At 41.9% G+C, this 23,625-nt stretch overlaps 1 protein-coding gene across 1 annotated transcript in view; it reads left to right on the top strand.

The window, feature by feature from the left end:
- Positions 1–985: 985 nt before the first annotated feature.
- The window catches only part of LOC311150358 (seizure protein 6 homolog), a gene marked incomplete at its 5' end in the record, with an annotated part of 101,592 nt that continues 78,952 nt past the window's right edge, over positions 986–23,625 (top strand). Inside the window, 4 exons of the mRNA XM_084187770.1 lie at positions 986–1,043; positions 3,543–3,671; positions 18,020–18,232; positions 18,349–18,482. Of these exons, the coding sequence (XP_084043896.1) occupies positions 986–1,043; positions 3,543–3,671; positions 18,020–18,232; positions 18,349–18,482 (534 nt within the window). The remainder of the gene's footprint in view (positions 1,044–3,542; positions 3,672–18,019; positions 18,233–18,348; positions 18,483–23,625) is intronic.

Consider the following 23,625-nt stretch of genomic DNA (forward strand, 5'->3'; position numbering starts at 1 on the left):
ATTTTAGGCCTATTCTTATTAGGCCTATCATGTTTTGTTTAATGTAGCTATACGGATGTATGATCTCTATTACAGTATTTTAGATCTGAGTGACCATGACAGCACAGAAGGCATGTCATACGACCACGGATCTAAACCCCCTTGGGCCTTAGGACCCGCATAATGTAAATACGTGTTCACAATCTGAAATGTGATAGCCTTTTCCCCTTTATCTTATGTTGTGAGATAGATTTACATGGTGAGACATTGATGGAAGGCAACACTAACAAACACCAATGATGATACTGCACTGCTGATAATATCATGTTGAGCAATTTTACCTTTTAAACATTTTGAAGCTATACCTTGTTTGTTTGTTTATTGTTTGTAAACAATGGAGCAATACAACCCTTGGCTTATGATGGAGAAAGACAGCTGGGCTAAGCTCATGTGTATGTTATATTCTTTAGGAATCAAAAATGTAAATGACCATTGAACAGAGTCCCAGGTCCCAGACTGCACCTTTTTAATATCTGTCTCTCTAAAGCAGGGGTGTCAAACTAATTTTGCCCTTGGGGCCTCAATCGGTCTTCAACGAGGTCCGGAGGGCCGCACTGAAATTTGTTATATTTCTTGCCTGTTGAAATAAAGGTTAAAATAAAAGAGAAAAATTTCATTTTGTATTATTTTTTTTACTCCAACCACCCGCAAGCCAGATTGGACCCCCTCCGTATGTTTGACACCCCTGCTCTAAAGCTTAAGCAAACTATAGTCTTAGGATTTTAATATATGATCAGTGTAGTTGCTGGTGCTGTTGTTCTCATTGATAAAGTAAGGCATGCATTGAGAAATGCACTCAGATTTCAAAGCATTTCCCTTTTGCTCTCTTCCTTTACTTTCTTACCATTTAGGTTGTATCTGCTCTCCTTTCCTTCCTCACAATCTCTCTTTTCCTCCACACTTCTGTTTCCCTCCCCTCTCTCTCAGGCTGTTCTGTTACTAAACCATGGTGTCTACAGTTCTTGCTGTGACACTATCTGTCACCATCCTCCACCTAACTACAGGTAACGTGTGTGGGTTAGTGCTGAGCGATTAACCGAAATGTTGGTTATTTTTTGGTTTCTAAACAACTAATTGACTGACGGTTCAATTATTTGAATTTCATGGCATTCTGCTTTTTTTCTGTGAGCTCAATGCAATGTGCGCTGCAGTTTCTCTAGAGATAAATCGGATTATATGCCCAAACTGTGCTTAGTAGTAGGGAGTTGTAGTTTCCAACAGGCCAATGTTCTATATACTGTAGTTTACCGCAGAACATTTTATAATTAACTACAATGACCATAATCCATTGCACAGCTAAACTTGTCCGGTCTTTGTTCATTTTACGCCTGCTACTTAAGAGAGAAGAATACGCAATGAAGAGGGGATACATAGAGAGCAGTTTATTTGCGAGGTATCTCAACCTGAAAATACTGTACATGATCTCAGTGATTTGATAGTTGGCATTCAGCAGTCAAAAGTAAGGCTTATTTACTTTGAAAAACTATTACAATAGTGACTTGTCAGACAGCATAGCCAGCAGCTCTATAGAGATGAGGACTTGGAATTAAATAGTCATCAAATAAAATAAACGTAATATGCACAATTGAAATATTTTATTAGTTAAATAATGTGAATAACTGATGGTTAATATATACAGTGCATTCAGAAAGTGTTAAGACCCCTTCCCTTTTCCCACGTTTTGTTATGTTACAGCCTTATTCTAAAATTAATTAAATTAATTATTTTCCTCTCCAATCTACACACAATACCCCATAATGACAAAGCGAAAACAGGCTTTTTGAAATTTTTGCAAATGTATTAAAAATGAAAAACAGATACCTTATTTACAAAAGTAATCAGACCCTTTGCTATGAGACTCGAAATTGAGCTCAGGTGCATCCTGTTTCCATTGATCATCCTTGATGTTTTTACAACTTGATTGGAGTTGACCTGTGGTTAAATTCAATTGATTGGACATTATTTGGAAAGGCACACACCTGTCTATATAAGGTCCCACAGTTGACAGTGCATGTCAGAGCAAAAACCAAGCCATGAGGTTGAAAGAATTGTCCGCAGAGCTCCGAGACAGTATTATGTCGAGGCACAGATCTGGGGAAGGGTACCAAAAGATTTCTGCAGCATTGAAGTTCCCCAAGAACACAGTGGCCTCCTTAAATGGAAGAAGTTTACAATCGGGGGAGAAAATGAGCAATCGGGGGAGAAGAGCCTTGGTCAGGGAGGTGACCTAGAACCTGATGGTCACTCTGAAAGAGCTCCAGACAACCATCTCTGCAGAACTCCACCAATCTGGCCTTTATGTTAGAGTGGCCAGACGGAAGCCACTCCTCAGTAAAAGGCACATGACAGCCCACTTGGAGTTTGCCAAAAGGCACCTAAAGGACTCTCAGACCATGAGAAACAAGATTCTCTGATCTGATGAAACCTAGATTGAACTATTTGGCCTGAATGCCAAGTGTCACATCTGGAGGAAACCTGGCACCATGCCTACGGTGAAGCATGTTGGTGGCAACATCATGCTGTGGGGATGTTTTTCAGTGGCAGGGACTGGGAGACTAGTCAGGATCGAGGGAAAGATGAACGGAGCAAAGTACAGCGAGATCCTTGACGAAAACCTGCTCCAGAGTGCTCAGGACCTCAGACTGAGGTGAAGGTTCACCTTCCAACAAGACAACGACCCTAAGCACATAGCAAAGACAACGCAGGAGAGGCTTCGGGACAGGTCTCTGAATGTCCTTGAGTGTCCCAGCCAGAGCCCGCTTGAACCTGATCAAACATCTCTGGAGAGACCTGAAAATAGCTGTACAGCATTGCTTCCCATCCAACCTGCCAGAGCTTGAGAGGATCTGAAGAGAAGAATCTGAGAAACTCCGCAAATACAGGTGTGCCAAGCTTGTAGCATCATACCCAAGCTGTAATTGCTGACAAAGGTGCTTCAACAAATGGTCTGAATACTTATGTAAATGTGATATTTCCGTATTTTATTTGCAAACATTTCTAAAAACCAGTTTTTGCTTTGTCATTATAGGGTATTGTGTGTAGGATGATGAGAAAAAATAATAATTTGAATCAATTTTAGAATAAGGCTGTACCGTAACAAAATGTGGAAAAAGTCAAGGGGTCTGAATACTTTCCGAATGCACTGTAAGTGATAAACAGTCATGGGCAGTCACTACCATCATGGAACTTTTAGTAATTTATTTATTCTGTGTTACAGCATTCAACCCACATAATGCTAGTGCATTTAATGGAAAAACAAAAGAGAAATTGAAATGTTCTATTAGTTTTTAGTAATCGAACCAACCTCAAAAAGCTCTAATCGCTCAGCACTAGCGTATGTGAGAGCGAGAGAGACAAGAGGCATCAATGTTTCTCGTGACAGATGTTTCTAGAATTTTTTTACAACTAATCTGCCAATCATAGTTTTAAATTCCTACGTTTCCTCTGAAGGTTTTTTATTTTTTTATTTTTTTACAAGTGATTATAAATCTCTTTCCTCTTAGGCGTGAGCTTTGTGACCCCTGACCCTGAGGCTCCTCCCACAGCAAGTCCTGGTCCCCATCCATTGGGCGAGCTGATCCATGCAGCCCTTCTGAGTAAGGAGTACCTGGGCCATGCCCCTGTTGATACAGGTAGCATAGCTCACCAATAGCAGTTTTAGATTATTCTATCAATACTGATATTCATTAATATGCTACTACTAATTTAATAATAACAATAACAGAAATACTTTTATTTGTAAAGCCCTTTTCAAATAAACCAAAACCAACTGCATAAATAGAATCACGATGGCATCAGTGGTGTAGGGTAGGTGGGGGCCACGATGCGGACCAATCCGCACACTCATGACAAAACCGTGCGTGTTTAAACCAGGGATGGGCAACTTTGACGGGGGTGGAGGCCACAAAAAATCTGAACTTATCATGGGGGATTGTAGTGGCTCGCGGGTCTGCATACCCACATCCATACCCACACATGCAGTTCTTTTGGGGCCCTAAACAAAATTACGTTTTACAGCTAATTTCCTGCAATTCTACTCATTTTGCAATAGGGTGTTAGAGAAATGTTAACATTTTTTAATGACATTTGACTGAGAGTGACTTGTTATCAACGTGCCCTGCCCCCCCCCCCCCCCCCCCCCCCCGGTCGGTATTTCAACCTTTATTACTACAAGGTTAGATAGCTGGCCGCAAGACAAACTTACAATCTAAAAAATGTTAGCTGACATTTGAGTGACTTTACATCACAAGACAAAACTGCTGATGCAAAACCATATTTCGAAATTGCACCGTGTATTCTACTATTCTAACTCTCAACAGTAAATTGAGACCCCGACTGTGTCCACCCCCGGCAAAAATATAAACGCAACATGTAAGGTGTTGGTCCCATGTTTCATGAGCTGAAATGAAGAATCCCAGAATTGTTCCATACGCACAAAAAGCGTATTTCTCTCAAATTGTGTGCACAAATTTGTTTACATCCCTGTTAGTGAGCATTTCTCCTTTGCCAAGATAATCCATTCACGTGACAGGTGTGGCATATCAAGAAGCTGATTAAACAGCATGATCATTACACAAGTGCTGTGCACCTTGTGCTAGGGACAAAAAATGTTTTGTACTTTGTCACACGACACAATGCCACAGATGTCTCAAGTTTTGAGGGAGCGTGCAATTGGCATGCTGACTGCAGGAATGTCCACCAGAGCTGTTTCCAGAGAATATAATGTTCATTTCTCTACCATAAGCCACCTCCAACGTCGTTTTAGAGAATTTGGCAGTACGTCCAACCAGCCTCACAACCGCAGACCACGCTCGTGTGGACGAGCGGTTTGCTGATGTCAACGTTGTGAACAGAGTGCCCCATGGTGGTGGTGGGGTTATGGTATGGGCAGGCATAAGCTACGGACAACGAACACAATTGCATTTTATCAATTGGCAATTTGAATGCACAGAGATACTGTGACGAGATCCTGAGGCCTATTGTCGTGCCATTCATCCGCCGCCATCACCTCATGTTTCACCATGATAATGCACTGCCCCATATCGCAAGGATCTGTACACAATTCCTGCAAGCTAAACATTTTCCAGTTTTTCCATGGCCTGCATACTCACTAGACATCTCACCCATTGAGCATGTTTGGGATGCTCTGGATCGATGTGTATGACAGTGTTCCATTTCCCACCAATATCCAGCAACTTCGCACAGCCATTGAAGATGAGTGGGACAACATTCTACATGCCACAATCAACTGCCTGATCAACTCTAAGCGAAGGAGATGTGTCGCGCTGTATGAGGCAAATGGTGGTCACATCAGATACTAACTGGTTTTCTGATCTACGCCCCTACCTTTTTTTTAAGGTATCTGTGACCACAGATGCCTATATGTATTCCCAGTCATGTGAAATCCATAGATTAGGGCCAAAGGAATGTATTTCAATTGACTGATTTCCTTTATATGAACTGTAACTCACTAAAATCGTTGAAATTGTTGCATGTTGCGTTTATTATTATTCAGTGCATTTGGAAAGTATTCAGACCCCTTGACTTTTTCCACTTTGTTACGTTACAGCCTTATTCTAAAATGGATTAAATATATTTTTTTTACCTTGGCAATCTACACACAATACGCCATAATGACGAAGCAAAAACTGGTTTTTAATTTTAGCAAATGTGTTACAAATAAAAAACGGAAATATTACATTTACATAATTATTCAGACCCTTTACTCAGTACTTTGATGCACCTTTGGCAGCGGTTACATCCTCGAGTCTTCTTGGGTATGATGCTACAAGCTTGGCACACCTGTATTTGGGGAGTTTCTCCCATTCTTTGCTGCAGATCCTCTCAAGCTCTGTCAGGTTGGATGGGGAGCATCGCTGCACAGCTATTTACAGGTCTTTCCAGAGATGTTCGTTCGGGTTCAAGTCCGGGCTCTGGCTGGGCCACTCAAGGACATTCAGAGACTTGTCCTGAAGCCACTCCTGTGTTGTGTTGGCTATGTGCTTAGGGTCGTTGTCCTGTTGGAAGGTGAACCTTCCTGAGGTCCTGAGCGCTCTGGAGCAGGTTTTCATCAAGGATCTCTCTGTACTTTGCTCTGTTCATCTTTGCCTCGATCCTGACTAGTCTCCCAATCCCTGCCGCTGAAAAACATCCCCACAGCATGATACTGCCACCACCATGCTTCACCGTAGGGATGGTGCCAGGTTTCCTCCTGAGGTGATGCTTGGCATTCAGGCCAAATAATCCAATCTTAGTTTCATCAGACCAGAGAATGTTGTTTCTCATTGTCTGAGATTCTTTAGGTGCCTTTTGGCAAACTCCAATCAGGCTGTCATGTGCCTTTTTACTGAGGAGTGACTTCCGTCTGGTCAGTCTACCATAAAGGCCTGATTGGTGGAGTCTCCACAGAGGAACTCTAGAGCTCTGTCAGAGTGACCATCGGGTTCTTGGTCACCTCCCTGACCAAGGCCCTTCTCCGCCGATTGCTCAGTTTGGCCGGACAGCCAGCTCTAGGAAGAGTCTTGGTGGTTCCAAACTTATTCCATTTAAGAATGATGAAGGCCACTGTTTTCTTGGGGACCTTCAATGCTGCAGAATTGTTTTGGTACCCTTCCTCGGATCTGTGCCTCGGCACAATCCTGTCTCTGAGCTCTACAGACAATTCCTTCGACCTCATGGCTTATTTTTTTTGCTCTGACATGCACTGTTTTCGCTTTGTCATTATGGGGTATGGTACGTAGATTGCTGAGAAAAAAAAATCAATTTAATCAATTTTAGAATAAGGCTGTAACGTAACAAAGTGGAAAAAGTCAAGGGGTCTGAATACTTTCCGAAGGCACTGTATACACTGAGTGTACAAAACATTAAGAACACCTTTCTAATATTGCGTTGCAACCCCCTCCCCCCCGCCCCCATGCCCAACACAGTTGTGTCATGTTGGCTGGATGTCCTTTGGGTACACACGGGAAACTGTTGAGCATGAAAAACCCAGCAGCGTTGCAATTCTTTACACAAACTGACAGTGTCTGCGAGAGGTTCGGAACATATTGACATAAGGAATGTCATTACGCTACCCTGGTGCTTGATCTACCTGCGCCTTCATCGCTGGGATTGCCTGTGTCTCAACGACAGTGCTGTCTCCAAATACGCTGACTCCGGCAGTGGCTTCTTCCAGCAGTGGCTCCTTTCCCTCTCTCTGACGGGGGCACTGCCTGCTGTGGGAGGTCTCGACTTATTGCCGTGAGCAGCGGGAGTATGCTATCCTGCTTCTCGTGGGCCCGTGAAAGGTTCAATGGGCGGATTTCTCCATCCCCTTCTCCGGCCGTTGTATTGGGCAGTTCAATGGTGAGAATTGTCTGTCCCTGGAGCAAAAACGTAGTGCTATCCAGGAGCACGAGTACATCAATAAGCTGCTCCCAAACATTTTAAAGGTGCATCAGAAAATTGAGTATCTTATTTCATGTGGGATACAATGACATTATGAAGGGCAGCTCAGAACAGCTAAAGATGGATTTTAAAGAACTGATTGGGTGTCTGCTTCACACCAACAAAAGCCCCATAATATTTGGCCCTGTGCCCTCCGTAAATCGTGTCATTGAACGTTTCAGCAGACTTTTAGCCCTCCGTAACTGGCTACGAGACTATTGCTGCTCTGTGGGTGTAACATTTAGTGTCAATTTTTATACCTTCTGGAAACAAAGCTTGTTTTATAAGGAGGATGGGATCCAGCCAAATCATTTGGGTTCCTGGATCCTTTCACAGCATTATAAGGCTGCGCTGAGATAATAACTTATCAATGACCCAAGCCCAGCTCAGTTAATCCCTACCATTATGTCACTGAGATGTCATAATGCTTCAGCAAATGTACATTATCCCAGGGGCATTGGAAGACGCAGTATTCTTATCCCGCTTTCCTCCCAAATTTCGTGGTATCCAATTGGCAGTTACAGTCTTGTCCCATCGCTGCAACTCCCATACGGACACGGGAGAGACGAAGGTCAAGAGTCGTGCGTCGTCCGAAACACAACCCAACCTAGCCGCTCTGCTTCTAGACACAGTGCCTGCTTAACCCAGAAGCCAGCCGCACCAATGTGCCAGTTGAAACACTGTACACCTGGTGACCGAGTCAGCGTGCACTGCACCCGGCCCGCCACAGGAGTCACTAGTGCGCGATGGGACAAGAACATCCCTGCCGGCCAAACCCTCCCCTATCCCCTACCCTGGACGGCTCTGGGCAAATTGTGCACCAACCCATGGGTCTCCCAGTCGCGGCCGGCTGCGACAGAGCCTGGAATCAAACCAGGATCTCTAGTGGCACAAGACCACTGCGCCACTCCGGAGGCCCCAAGTAACCTCATTTATGTCCCTCTAACTGCCCTGAAGGCCTCTGCTGATCCTACAGCTATTGTATGCAACCATAGGTTGTAGTGATCACAATATAGTAACCATATCTAGGAAAACCAACGTTCCAAAGGCTGGGCCTAAGATAGTGTATATGAGGTCATACAAAACATTTTGTAGTGATTCCTATGTTGTTGATGTAAAGAATAGTTGTTGGTCTGTGGTGTGTAATGAGGAGCAACCAGACACTGCACTTGACACATTTATGAAATTGCTTATTCCAGTTACTAAATAGCATGCACCCATTAAAGAAATGACAGTAAAAACTGTTAAACACCCGTGGATTGACAAGGAATTGTATGGTTGAGAGGGATGAGGCAAAAGGAATGGCCAATTAGTCTGTCTTCACAACCAATTGGCAAACATACTGTAAATTGAGATCATGTGACTAAACTGAATAAAAAGAAGAAGAAGAAACTACACTATGAAACAAGGATAACAGACAAACTCGGCTGCATCATTCATTTAATCAAATGACTCATTCATCACAAAACGTACTGATATTACCAATTACTTTAATGATTTTTTCATTGGCAAGATTAGCAAACTTAGGCATGACATTCCAAGAACAAACGCTGACACTACACATCCAAGTATAACTGATCAAATTATGAAAGACAAGCATTTTAATTTTGAATTCAGTAAAGTGAGTGTGGAAGAAATGAAAAAAATAGTTGTCTATCAACAATGACAAGCATCTCACATTTTAGTCATTTAGCAGACGCTCTTATCCAGAGCGACTTACAGTTAGTGAGTGTATACATTTTTCATACCGGCCCCCCGTGGGAATCGAACCCACAACCCTGGCGTTGCAAGCGCCATGCTCTACCAACTGAGCTGCAGGAGGGCCGTTTTACAACTTGGATGGACTAGGATAATAGCGGATGATATTGCCACTCCTATTTGCCATATCTTCAATCTAAGTTTACTAGAAAGTATGTGCCCTCAGGCCTGGAGGGAAGAAAAAGTAATTCCGCTACCCAAGAACAGTAAAGCCCCCATTACTGTCTCAAATAGCCGACCAATCAGCCTGTTACCAACTGTCAATCTTAAATGAATCATTGTTTATTATCAGCATGCTAGAGAGGTCACAGTCAAACTTAGATGCATAAAGTACTGGTCTGAAGTGAGTTCTACCGGGGAAGTCCGCTTCGTTCTCAAAACAAGGGTCTGGGCGTACTGCCAAATTGCATATACTGATAGTGAGGATTCGTTCAATCAGTCACTTGCATGAACACAGAAATTGGTAATTAGAAAAGCACAAATATAACATTTTCCATCACATAACCCTTTGTAAACTTTTGAAAAAATGTCTTGACCAGATACAATGCTATTTTACTGTAAACAAATTGACAACAGATTTACAGCACGCTTATAGGGAAGGACATTCAATAAGTACGGCAATTACACAAATGACTGTCTGAGAGAAATGTACAGTGGGGAAAAAAAGTATTTAGTCAGCCACCAATTGTGCAAGTTCTCCCACTTCAAAAGATGAGAGAGGCCTGTAATTTTCATCATAGGTACACGTCAACTATGACAGACAAATTGAGGAAAAAAATCCCGAAAATCACATTGTAGGATTTTTAATGAATTTATTTGCAAATTATGGTGGAAAATAAGTATTTGGTCACCTACAAACAAGCAAGATGTCTGGCTCTCACAGACCTGTAACTTCTTCTTCTTTAAGAGGCTCCTCTGTCCTCCACTCGTTACCTGTATTAATGGCACCTGTTTGAACTTGTTATCAGTATAAAAGACACCTGTCCACAACCTCAAACAGTCACACTCCAAACTCCACTATGGCCAAGACCAAAGAGCTGTCAAAGTACACCAGAAACAAAATTGTAGACCTGCACCAGGCTGGCAAGACTGAATCTGCAATAGGTAAGCAGCTTGGTTTGAAGAAATCAACTGTGGGAGCAATTATTAGGAAATGGAAGACATACAAGACCACTGATAATCTCCCTCGATCTGGGGCTCCACGCAAGATCTCACCCCGTGGGGTCAAAATGATCACAAGAGCGGTGAGCAAAAATCCCAGACCCACACGGGGGGACCTAGTGAATGACCTGCAGAGAGCTGGGACCAAAGTAACAAAGCCTACCATCAGTAACACACTACGCCGCAAGGGACTCAATTCCTGCAGTGCCAGACGTGTCCCCCTGCTTAAGCCAGTACATGTCCAGGCCCGTCTGAAGTTTGCTAGAGTGCATTTGGATGATCCAGAAGAGGATTGGGAGAATGTCATATGGTCAGATGAAACCAAAATAGAACTTTTTGGTAAAAACTAAACTCGTCGTGTTTGGAGGACAAAGAATGTTGAGTTGCATCCAAAGAACACCATACCTACTGTGAAGCATGGGGGTGGAAACATCATGCTTTGGGGCTGTTTTTCTGCAAAGGGACCAGGACGACTGATCCGTGTAAAGGAAAGAATGAATGGGGCCATGTATCGTGAGATTTTGAGTGAAAACCTCCTTCCATCAGCAAGGGCATTGAAGATGAAACGTGGCTGGGTCTTTCAGCATGACAATGATCCCAAACACACCGCCCGGGCAACGAAGGAGTGGCTTCGTAAGAAGCATTTCAAGGTCCTGGAGTGGCCTAGCCAGTCTCCAGATCTCAACCCCATAGAAAATCTTTGGAGGGAGTTGAAAGTCCGTGTTGCCCAGCTACAGCCCCAAAACATCACTGCTCTAGAGGAGATCTGCATGGAGGAATGGGCCAAAATACCAGCAACATTGTGTGAAAACCTTGTGAAGACTTACAGAAAACGTTTGACCTGTGTCATTGCCAACAAAGGGTATATAACAAAGTATTGAGAAACTTTTGTTATTGACCAAATACTTATTTTCCACCATAATTTGCAAATAAAATCATAAAAAATCCTACAATGTGATTTTCTGTAAAAAAATATTCTCATTTTGTCTGTCATAGTTGACGTGTAGCTATGATGAAAATTACAGGCCTCTCTCATCTTTTTAAGTGGGAGAACTTGCACAATTGGTGGCTGACTAAATACTTTTTTTCCCCACTGTAACTGCCTTATGTTGCTGGACCTCAGGAAGAGTAATGGGGGTCCTTAATAAATACAAATACAAAAAGGCACTTAAATATTTTATCTTGCCCATTCACCCTCTGAATGGCCCACATACACAATCCATGTCTCAATTGTCTCAAGGCTTAAAAATCATTATTTAACCTGTCTCCTCTCCTTCATCTACACTGATTTGAAGTGGATTTAACAAGATTTAACATCAACATGTTCTTAATGTTTTGTACACTCAGTGTATACAGTGCCTTCAGAAGGTATTCATACCCCTTTACTCATTTCACATTTAGTTGTGTTACAGCCTGAATTCAATATGGATTAAATTAATGTTGTTTCGCACCGATCTACACACAATACCCAGTGTGAAAACATGTTTTTTTAGAAATGTTTGCAAATATATTGAAAATGAAATACAGTAATAAGTAATTTACATTAGTTTTCACACCCCTGAGTCAATACATGTTAGAATCACCTTTGGCAGTGATTACAGCTGTGAGTCTTTCTGGGTAAGTCTCTAAGAGCTTTGCACACCTGTATTGTACAATATGTGCACTTTTTTAAATTTTATTCTTCAAGCTCTGTCAATTTGGTTGTTGATCATTGCTAGACAGCCATTTTCAAGTCTTGCCAAAGATTTTCAAGCTGATTTTAGGTCAAAACTGTAACTAGGTCACTCAAACATTGCCATCTTGGTAAGCAACTTGTCTCCCAGTGTCTGTTGGAAAGCAGACTGAACCAGGTTTTCCTCTACGATTTTGCCTGTGCTTAGCTCTATTCCGTTAATTTTTTTCCTTTAAACTACCTAATCCTTGCCGGTGACAGGCATACAAATAACATGATGCAGCCACCACCATGCTTGAAAATATGAAGAGTGGTACTCGGTAATGTGTTGGATTTTCCCCAAACATAACACTTTGTATTGAGGACATAAAATTATTTCTTTGCCACATTTTTGGCATTTTTACTTTAGTGCCTTATTGCAAACAGGATGCATGTTTTGGAATATTTTCTGTAGTTACTCCACAATACTCATCTAAATGACAGAGTGTCACGAATTCAGCCGAGGCTGCCCCTCCTCCTTGCTCGGGCAGGCTTCGATGTTCGTCGTCACCGTAGTACTAGCTACTACCGATCCATGTGTCTATGTTCGACTTGTTTTGTCTTTATTGGTCACACCTGTTTCCCATCATGTAGTTATGTCTTCCCTATTTAACCCTCTGTCTCACACTGTGTGTTGTGCGTGTTTGTTCATGTTTTGGTTGTCGTAAGTGTGCGGGTTTGTTCCTCCCTGCGTGGAGGTTTGTTCTTTCTATTACCTACGAGTAAAGTACATTTTTTCGATTAGCTCTGTGTCCTGCGCCTGACTTCGTCCTACCGCATTACACTGACGCCTTGACACAGAGTGAAAAGAAGGAAGCCTGTACAGAATACAAATATTCCAAAACATGCATCCTGTTTGCAATAAGGCACTAAAGTAAAAATAAAATGAATAGTCATTTTAAAGTCACCATTGGCCTCATGGTGAAATCCCTAAGTGGTTTGTATTTGTATTTATTAAGGATCCCCATTAGCTGCTGCCAAGGCAGCAGCTACTCTTCCTGAGGTCAAGCAACATTAAGGCAGTTATATACAATAAAAAAATATTACAGGACATTACATTTCATAAAACTTTTCACAACACATTAAGTGTGTGCCCTCAGGTCACTACTCTACTATCACAAATCTACAATACAAAATCCATGTGTACGTTTGTGTAGAGTTTATGTGTCTTATCATGTGTGCCTGTGTCTCTTCAGTCTCCGCTGTTCCATAAGTTGTATTTTTGTCTGTTTCTTAAATCTGATTCTACTACTTACATCAGTTACCTGATGTGGAATGGAGTTCAACGTAGTACTGTGCGCATCCCATAGTCTGTTCTTGACTTGGGGATTGTGAAGAGACCTTTGGTGGCATGTCTTGTGGGGTATGCATGGGTGTCCGAGCTGTGTGCTAGTAGTTTAAACAGACTCCTCGGTGCATTCAGCATGCCAACACTTCTTACAAAAACAAGTAGTGATGAAGTCAATCTCTCCCCTACTTTGAGCATGAGAGATTGACATGCATGTTATTAATGTTAGCTCTCCGTGTACATTTAAGGGCCAGCCATGCTGCCCTGTTCTGAGCCAATTGTAATTTTCCGAGGTCCCTCTGTGGCACCTGACCACACGTCTGAACAGTAGTCCAGGTGCGACAAAACTAGGGCCTGTAGGACCTGCCTTGTTGATAGTGTTGTTAAAAAGGCAGAGCAGCGTTTTATTATGGACAGACTTCTCCTCTTAGCTACTATTATATCAATATGTTTTGACCATGACAGTTTACAATTCAGGGTTACTCCAAGTGGTTTAGTCACCTCCACTTGCTCAATTTCCACATTATTTATTACAAGATTTAGTTGAGGTTTAGGGTTTAGTGAATGATTTGTCCCTAATGCAATGCTTTTCGTTTTTGAAAATGTAGGACTAACTTATTCCTTGCCACCCATTCTGAAACTAACTACAGCTCTTTGTCAAGTGTTACAGTGATTTCACTCGCTGTAGTAGCTGATGTGTATAGTGTTTAGCCATCCACATTCATAGACACACTGGCTTTACTCAAAGCCAGTGGCATGCCATTAGTAAAGATTGAAAAAGTAAGGGGTGTAGACAGCTGCCCTGGGAATTCCTGATTCCACCTGTATTATGTTGGAGAGGCTTCCATTAAAGAACACCCTCTGTGTTCTGTTAGACAGGTAACTATTTTTCCACAATATAGCAGGGGGTGTAAAGCCATAACACATGTTTTTCCATCAGCAGACTATGATTGATAATGTCAAAAGCGGCACTGAAGTCTAACAAAACAGCTCCCAGAATCTTTTTATCATCAATTTCTCACACAAATGACTGATGATTGGCTGAAAGTGCCGTGCTTGTTGAATGTCCTTCTCTATAAGTGTGCTGAAAGTCTGTTGTCAATTTGTTTACAGTAAAATAGCATTGTATCTGGTCAAACACAATGTTGTTGTGGTGTCGAGAAAACGTTGCTAATTTATGCTGTGAAAACAAGGCAATCCGCTGACACTGTACCTTGATTATAAAGGTTTATTTATATCAAAGTATTCCAGCGTCAATTTACAGATATCTGCCGATATCTGGAGAATAACTGGCTCCAATCTGTAATATGTTATTCTCCCCGTCCTCTGTTTTAACCGTGGTATTTATCCTATGCCCTATGTAACATAATATGGGTGTTTTCCCCTACAGACCAATCCCAGAACTCCACCTAACAGACTTCCTCGGCTTTAGGGTGCCCCTATAGAACTACTCCCCAGATGCTCCCCTTAAGCTAAGTCAACATCCTCTAAGACCCTTTGAAACCATTAGCAAAGTCATAAATTCCTCAGATACCACATTGTCAAAAAGTTTACTAAGGGTTGGTAACAGGCTGATTGGTTGACTATTTGAGCCAGTAAAGGGGGCTTTACTCTTCTTGGGTAGAGGATTTACTTTAACTTCCCTCCAGGCCTGACGGCACACACTTTCTAGTAGGCTTAGATTGAAGGTATGGCAAATAGGAGTGCCGATATCGTCCGCCATTATCCTCAGTAATTTTCCATCCAAGTTGTCAGACCCCGGTGGCTTGTCATTGTTGATAGACAACAATATTTTTTTCACTTCTTCCACACTCACTTTACGGAATTCAAAATTACAATGCTTGTCTTTCATAATTTGATCAGTTATACTTGGATATGTAGTGTCAGTGTTTTGTTGCTGGCATATCATGCCGACGTTAGCTAATCTTGCCAATTAATAAATCATTAAAGGAATTTGCAATATCAGTTGGTTTTGATGAATTAATGTGAAATCTGATTAAATGAATGATGAAGCTGAGTTTTCCTTTTTGCCGAACATTTCATTGAAGGTGCTCCAAAGATTTTTACTATCATTCTTTATATCATTTATCTTTGTTTCATAGTCTAGTTTATTAGTATTTTCAGTTTATTCACATGATTTCTCAATTTTCAGTATGTTTGCCAATCGGTTGTGCAGCCAGACTTATTTGCCATTCCTTTTGCCTCATCCCTCTCAACCATACCATTTTTCAATTCCTCATCAATCCACAGGGATTTAACCATTTTTAGTCATTTTCTTAATGGGTAACTGGAATAAGTAATTTCATAAAATGTCTGAAGTGCAGCGTCTGGTTGCTCCTCATTACACACCATAGACCAACAAATATTATTTACATTAACAACATAGGAATCACAACAAAACTTTTTGTATGACCTCTTATACACTATCTTAGGCCCAGCCTTTGGAACTTTGGTTTTCCTAGATATGGATACTATATTGTGATCACTACATCCGATGGATTTGGATACTACTTTAAAGCAAGTTTCTGCAGCATTAGTAAAGATGTGATCAATACATGTTGATGATTTCATTTGTAACTACCCTGGTTTGTTGACTGATAACCTAAACCAAGTTGCAGGCACTGGTTACAGTTTGAAGCTTTTTCTTGAGTGGGCAGCTTGATGAAAGCCAGTCTATCTAAATCACCCAGAAAATATACCCGTCTGTTAATATCACATACATTATCAAGCATTTCACAAATGTTATCTAGATACTGACTGTTGATACTGACTGTTAGCACTTAGTGGTCTATAGCAGCTTCCCACAAGAATGGGCTTTAGTTGAAGCAGATGAACCTGTAGCCATATTACTTCAACAGTATTTAACATGAGATTTACAGGAATGTGGTTCTGAATATAAACCACAACACCTCCTCCAATGGCATTTCTGTATTTTCTGTAGATGTTATAACCATGTATTGCTACCACTGTATCATCAAAGGTATTATCTAAGTGAGTTTCAGAGATTGTCAGAATATGAATGTAATCTGTTACTAGCAAATTATTGATTTCATGAACCTTGTTTCTTAAGCTACATGTGTTAACGTGGGCTATTTTTATGCATTCAGGGCAGTTAGAGGGACATAAATTAGGTTACTTACATTGTGTCTACCAACGGCCATGGGATAATGTACATTTGCTGAAGCATTATGACAACTCAGCAACCCAATGGTAGGTATTAACTGAGCTGGGTTTGGGTCATTGATAAGTCATTGTCTCAGCACAGCCTTATAATGCTGTGAAAGGATCCAGGAACCAGGTTTCCTTCCTCTCCAGCAACTTAATTAGGAAGGAGGCCTGTATATTTGTAGTGACTGGGTGTATTGATACACCATCCAAAGTGTAATTAATAACTTCACCATGCTCAGAGATATTCAATGTCTTTTTTTATTTTACCCATCTACCAATAGGTGCCCTTCTTTGTGAGGCATTGGAATACCTCCCTGATCTTTGTGGTTGAATCTGTGCTTGAAATTCTCTGCTCAGCTGAGGGACCTTACAGATAATTGTATGTGTGGGGTACAGAGATGAGGTGGTCATGAAAAAAATCCGTAAGAGTCTATTGACGCACCCATGCATCAATCTAAGTAACATAATACAAAAAAATCCCCCCCAAAATCGGAGATATGTTTTTTTGCATGGGTTGCATCCCAATCCACCGCACCCGCCTTTGTCGGCCTTCCGCATCTGCGGTGGAAGGTGGCCGAGCTACAGCGGTGTTTGTCAGACCATGAGACATCCCCATGAGACTTCTCACAAAAACGTCTATAGCGTCCAAATGAATATGACCACTCTATGGAAATATGAGACTCTCACGAACACAATGGTGTTCTCAGTTTTGCTCTACAACTCCCACAAGTGTCACAGGACTCGTCTGAAGGTAACCCAGTACCAGTTAAAACATTTTATGGAGGTAGTTCGTTTTGTGACAACAACAAAAGGGGTTAAATATGTGTCTAAAAAAACATAAATATTTCCTGAACTTTCTTATATTCCTATATATAGGACAGACACCTCAACCGTATTCCTTATTATGTATTTTTTGACTGTCTGTTTGACCCTTTATGAATGTTATTCAGTGTGTTTCTATGGGCTATAGTAGTAAAGGCGAAATTCTATATTTTATCAAATACTAAAACAAATAATTTTAATTTGGTATGACAAAACAATTATCTATGTTAGCTTAGTAGAATCCCCCCTCCACTTTGACATTATGGGGTATTGTGTATAGGCCAGTGAAAATCTCAATGTATTCTATTTTAAATTCAGACTGTAGCACAACAAAATGTGGAAAAAGTAAAGGGGTGTGAAGATCCATGGGGCGGCGCACAATTGGCCCAGCGTCGTCCAGGATAGGGGAGGGAATGGCCGGCAGGGATGTAGCTCAGTTGGTAGAGCATGGCGTTTGCAATGCCAGGGTTGTGGGTTCGATTCCCACGGGGGGCCAGTATGAAAACAAATATAAAAAATAATGTATGCAGTCACTTGCTCTGGATAAGAGCGTCTGCTAAATGACTAAAATGTAAATGTACTTTCTGGAAATTGATCCGGGCCGCCAGTTGCCCATCCCTGGTTTAAACACTCTGCCTCAATTGCAGGCACAACCACCAACCCGACTCAGGCTGTACCACAGCTTGGGCAGACTGAGCCTGCAGCGACTGTGATGCTACCAGGGGTGCTAACCACAGCCCTGACCTCATTGCCCGCAGCCAGCCAATCAGGAGCAGGGAAAACTGTAACATCAACCACAGAGGAGGAGACGACAACCACTTTGATCACCACCACGACCATCACCACGGTGCACATGCCAGGTAAATGCATGGTGTGATTGCAAGCCTAACGTTATGCAATGTTTCATAGCCATTACTTCCATAGGGTTGAGATATTTGTGCATTTTCAGTCAAGTGTCCTGACTTTCTCTCTCCAGTGCAGTGCAATGCCAGTCTCTCTGGGATGGAGGGCATTGTGGAGTCTCCAGATCCTCTCTCCTCATCCCCTTACTCTCCTCTGGAGTGCACCTACAGCATCACAGTGTATCCGGGTTATGGAGTGGAAATTCAGGTAAGGCACCGTTAGTCATCAACGTTACTTATGTCACATCATACCACAATTATTTATTTTTTATTATTTGCACAAAATAAAAATACAAAGCAATGGGATGAGAGTTTAAGAAGCAAGTGAAAAGTACATGTACGGGAAAGGGTCTGGAAAGGCTCCTTGATGTTGTAGGCACAAAGCGTCGATAATGAAGGTGGCTGTGCTTTTATACTGATTGGTTCTCTTGTGTCTTTCTCACTCAAACACCCACATGGACAGCCACACACAGCCCCTGAGTGCCACCCCCTTTAATTACAACCATTGGATGATCAAATCCTTATCTCGATCACCCAGAAATAAAATTATCTCATGAAAGCTTGTCATTTCCTGTTTTACTTCTGGGGGAATGCCTTTAACAATTGTGACTACCTTTGTACAAAGGAAGGACGCGAAGTCTCCTCCCTCGAAATGGAAACTCTCTGCCAAACCCCTCCCTTCCGCTAATTTCACCCGTGTTTATCATGGCCAAAAATCTAATTTTTGTTTTCATGAATTTTTATGATATAGCTAATTTAGACTTTGTGGCTGTGGAATCTAGTGGGAACCATTTATCATCCACACATGGGCTTGAAAATCACTGCACCATTTCAAGCACCACCTTCTCCCAATTCTGATTTGTAAAAATAATCAATGAAGAAAACCCAAAACCAGGAACTACTGCAGTGTTACCAATTTAGCAACTATATCAGTGTATTTAGTTCAGACCCCTCCAGCAACTTTTATTGGTAAAAGATTCTAGCGACAAATTCAGCTACTTTTCAGGCTGCCTTTGGGGAGTTTTGATACTGAGGGTTTCTATGGTTTTGATAGCATTTAGCTAGTCTTGCTAACACCAGCCTCTCTACGTCCATGACGTGAGAGTCTGGAACGGCTGCTTTGATGTGTCAGTAAGAAGTGACCGTAATGAAGGGGCTGTGCCCTCAGACTTCAAAGCGGCATCCTACGCTCGTTGGATATCCCCGTTTTTGAATTGAATCATGATCAATTGTTTTACATAGGACAGTTTCAGCCATTCCGCTTCCAGGATAAGCAAACACACACAGTAGCTAGACCTTCAGAGTTCGGACATCGTTTGCCACTAATACTTTTTTTATTTGATTAATTCAGGGAAAACCCATTGAGGCCATGGTCTCATTCGCAAGGGGGCCCTGATAACAACAATACAACAACCAACACAATGTCAGACAAAACAGCAATCAATACAAAACTTTACATTTATGAAAAACAGTTACAGTACTCAGCTACTAGGTCCTCAATTAACACCCTAAACTGCCGAGCGACACCAGAACATCTAATTGTAATGAGTTCTGCAAATTGTTCCAGCAGTGAGGCGCATTAAAACTAAAAGCGGATTTACCTAATTCAGTGGAGACCCGAGGAACCTCGAGTTAACCAACCCTGTGAACGGGTTTAGTAACGCATGTTTTTATACTTAAACAATGAAGTTAGGTAAGTCGGAAGCTTGTGTAGTGGAGCTTTGAAAAACAAAAAGGGAATAGTGAAGTGATCTATGGGACTTTAGTAAGAACTAGCCAACCTTTTAATACAAGATGCAGTGATGAGTATAAAACTGTAACCTGTGATAAAGCGAAGGGCGCTATGGTAGACGGCATCCAAAAGTTTAAGAGTAGTGGCTGCTGCATTCTGGTAAATTGTCACCATAGTCAAGAACTGGCAGGAAAGTTGACTGTACAATCTGATCCTGCCATTTAGGGAGAGGCAAGATCTATCTCTAAAAAAGCCCACTTTAAATTGTAGCTTTTAAACTAGCTTATCAGTATGTTTTTTTTAAACGTTAAATCCTTGTCAATCCAAAAGCCCAGATATTTATAGGTGGCAACCCGAATGATTGGAGAACCATTAAATGAATAATAATGTTGTCCATCTGAATATTTGGGGGGAGAACAACATATATTTAGTCTTGCCCACATTAACTACAAGTTTTAAACCAACAAGGTCATTTTGTAAGGCAGCAAAGTTAGATTGTAGCTCTAACAACACCTGGTCTACAGTTGGGGCAATGGCATACATAGCAGTATCGTCTGCATACAGATGAATATTACAAGTTTTAACAGATGAAAAAAGAACAGGTCCCAATACCGACCTCCGTGGAACACATTGCATAATATCCAGGAACCTAGACTTAACACCATCAGAAATCCCCACATTGTGTCCTTTCTAACAGATAACACTTGCAAGAAGCCTGACCCAGGGCACATACAGTGGGGAAAAAAGATTTTTAATGAATTTATTTGCAAATTATGGTGGAAAATAAGTATTTGGTCAATAACAAAAGTTTCTCAATACTTTGTTATATACCCTTTGTTGGCAATGACACAGGTCAAACGTTTTCTGTAAGTCTTCACAAGGTTTTCACACACTGTTGCTGGTATTTTGGCCCATTCCTCCATGCAGATCTCCTCTAGAGCAGTGATGTTTTGGGGCTGTCGCTGGGCAACACAGACTTTCAACTCCCTCCAAAGATTTTCTATGGGGTTGAGATCTGGAGACTGGCTAGGCCACTCCAGGACCTTGAAATGCTTCTTACGAAGCCACTCCTTTGTTGCCCGGGCGGTGTGTTTGGGATCATTGTCATGCTGAAAGACCCAGCCACGTTTCATCTTCAATGCCCTTGCTGATGGAAGGAGGTTTTCACTCAAAATCTCACGATACATGGCCCCATTCATTCTTTCCTTTACACGGATCAGTCGTCCTGGTCCCTTTGCAGAAAAACAGCCCCAAAGCATGATGTTTCCACCCCCATGCTTCACAGTAGGTATGGTGTTCTTTTACCAAAAAGTTATATTTTGGTTTCATCTGACCATATGACATTCTCCCAATCCTCTTCTGGATCATCCAAATGCACTCTAGCAAACTTCAGACGGGCCTGGACATGTACTGGCTTAAGCAGGGGGACACGTCTGGCACTGCAGGATTTGAGTCCCTGGCGGCGTAGTGTGTTACTGATGGTAGGCTTTGTTACTTTGGTCCCAGCTCTCTGCAGGTCATTCACTAGGTCCCCCCGTGTGGTTCTGGGATTTTTGCTCACCATTCTTGTGATCATTTTGACCCCACTGGGTGAGATCTTGTGTGGAGCCCCAGATCGAGGGAGATTATCAGTGGTCTTGTATGTCTTCCATTTCCTAATAATTGCTCCCACAGTTGATTTCTTCAAACCAAGCTGCTTACCTATTGCAAATTCAGTCTTCCCAGCCTGGTGCAGGTCTACAATTTTGTTTCTGGTGTCCTTTGACAGCTCTTTGGTCTTGGCCATAGTGGAGTTTGGAGTGTGACTGTTTGAGGTTGTGGATAGGTGTCTTTTATACTGATAACAAGTTCAAACAGGTGCCATTAATACAGGTAACGAGTGGAGGACAGAGGAGCCTCTTAAAGAAGAAGTTACAGGTCTGTGAGAGCCAGAAATCTTGCTTGTTTGTAGGTGACCAAATACTTATTTTCCACCATAATTTGCTAATAAATTCATTAAAAAATCCTACAATGTGATTTTCTGGAAATGTTTTTTCTCAATTTGTCTGTCATAGATGACGTGTACCTATGATGAAAATTACAGGCCTCTCTCATCTTTTTAAGTGGGAGAACTTGCACAATTGGTGGCTGACTAAATACTTTTTTTCCCCACTGTAAATCATCACACACACTTTCAAGCGTTGTTCAGCCCATAGAAAGCCAGCCAGCTAATAACTTGAGCTTTTGGTATTGTCCATATTTTACATTGACATTTTAGTGATTTAGCAGACACTCTTATCCAGAGCATACATTTTCATATTTGTTCATACTGTTCCCCAGGGGAAACGAACCCACAACCCTGGCATTGCAAGTGCCATGCTCTACCAACTATGCTCCCCTACCTCTGCGGAAGCATAATTCCCGCTCAGCCCAGTCAAAACTGTTCGCTGCTCTGGCACCCCAATGGTGGAACAAGCTCCCTCACGACGCCAGGACAGCGGAGTCACTCACCACCTTCCGGAGACATTTGAAACCCCACCTCTTTAAGGAATACCTGGGATAGGATAAAGTAATTATTCTACCCCCCCCCCCCCCCCCCCCCCAAAAAAAAACATTGTAAAGTGGTTATCCTACTGGCTATAAGGTGAATGCACCCATTTGTTAGTCGCTCTGGATAAGAGCGTCTGCTAAATGACGTAAATGTAAATGTCAAATGTCAAATCTTGGGTGAGTACCTCCTTCCCTCAGCCATGGCATTGAAAATGGATCATGGATGGGTATTCCAGCATGACAATGACCCAAAACACACGGCCAAGGCAACAAAGGAGTGGCTCAAGAAGAAGCACATTAAGGTCCTGGAGTGGCCTAGCCAGTCTCCAGACCTTAATCCCATAGAAAATCTGTGGAGGGAGCTGAAGGTTCGAGTTGCCAAACGTCAGCCTCGAAACCTTAATGACTTAGAGAAGATCAGCAAAGAGGAGTGGGACAAAATCCCTCCTGAGATGTGTGCAAACCTGGTGGCCAACTACAAGAAACGTCTGACCTCTGTGATTGCCAACAAGGGTTTCGCCACCAAGTACTAAGTCATGTTTTGCAGAGGGGTCAAATACTTATTTCCCTTATTAAAATGCAAATCAATTTATAACATTTTTAACATGCGTTTTTCTGGATTTTGTTGTTGTTATTCTGTCTCTCACTGTTCAAATAAACCTACCATTAAAATAATAGACTGAACATGTCTTTGTCAGTGGGCAAACATACAAAATCAGCAGGGGATCAAATACCTTTTTCCCTCACTGTATGTGTTGCTTCACAGTCCATGCTATTCCATAAGGTGTATTTTTCTCTGTTTTTTAATCTAGTTTTACTGCTTGCATCAGTTACTTGATGTGGAATAGTTCCATGTAGTTATGGCTCTATGGAGTACTGTGCGCCTCCCATAGTCTGTTCTGGACTTGGGGACTGTGAAGAGACCTCTTGTGGCTTGTCTTGTGGGGTATGCATGGGTGTCCGAGCTGTGCGCCAGTAGTTCAAACAGACAGCTTGGTGCATTCAACATGTCTATACCTCTCATAAATACAAGTAGTGATGAAGTCAATCTCTCCTCCACTTTGGGCCAGGAGAGATTGACATGGATATT

Source organism: Coregonus lavaretus (genome assembly GCF_964263955.1).
Source record: "Coregonus lavaretus genome assembly, chromosome: 2".
Lineage (NCBI taxonomy): Eukaryota > Metazoa > Chordata > Actinopteri > Salmoniformes > Salmonidae > Coregonus > Coregonus lavaretus.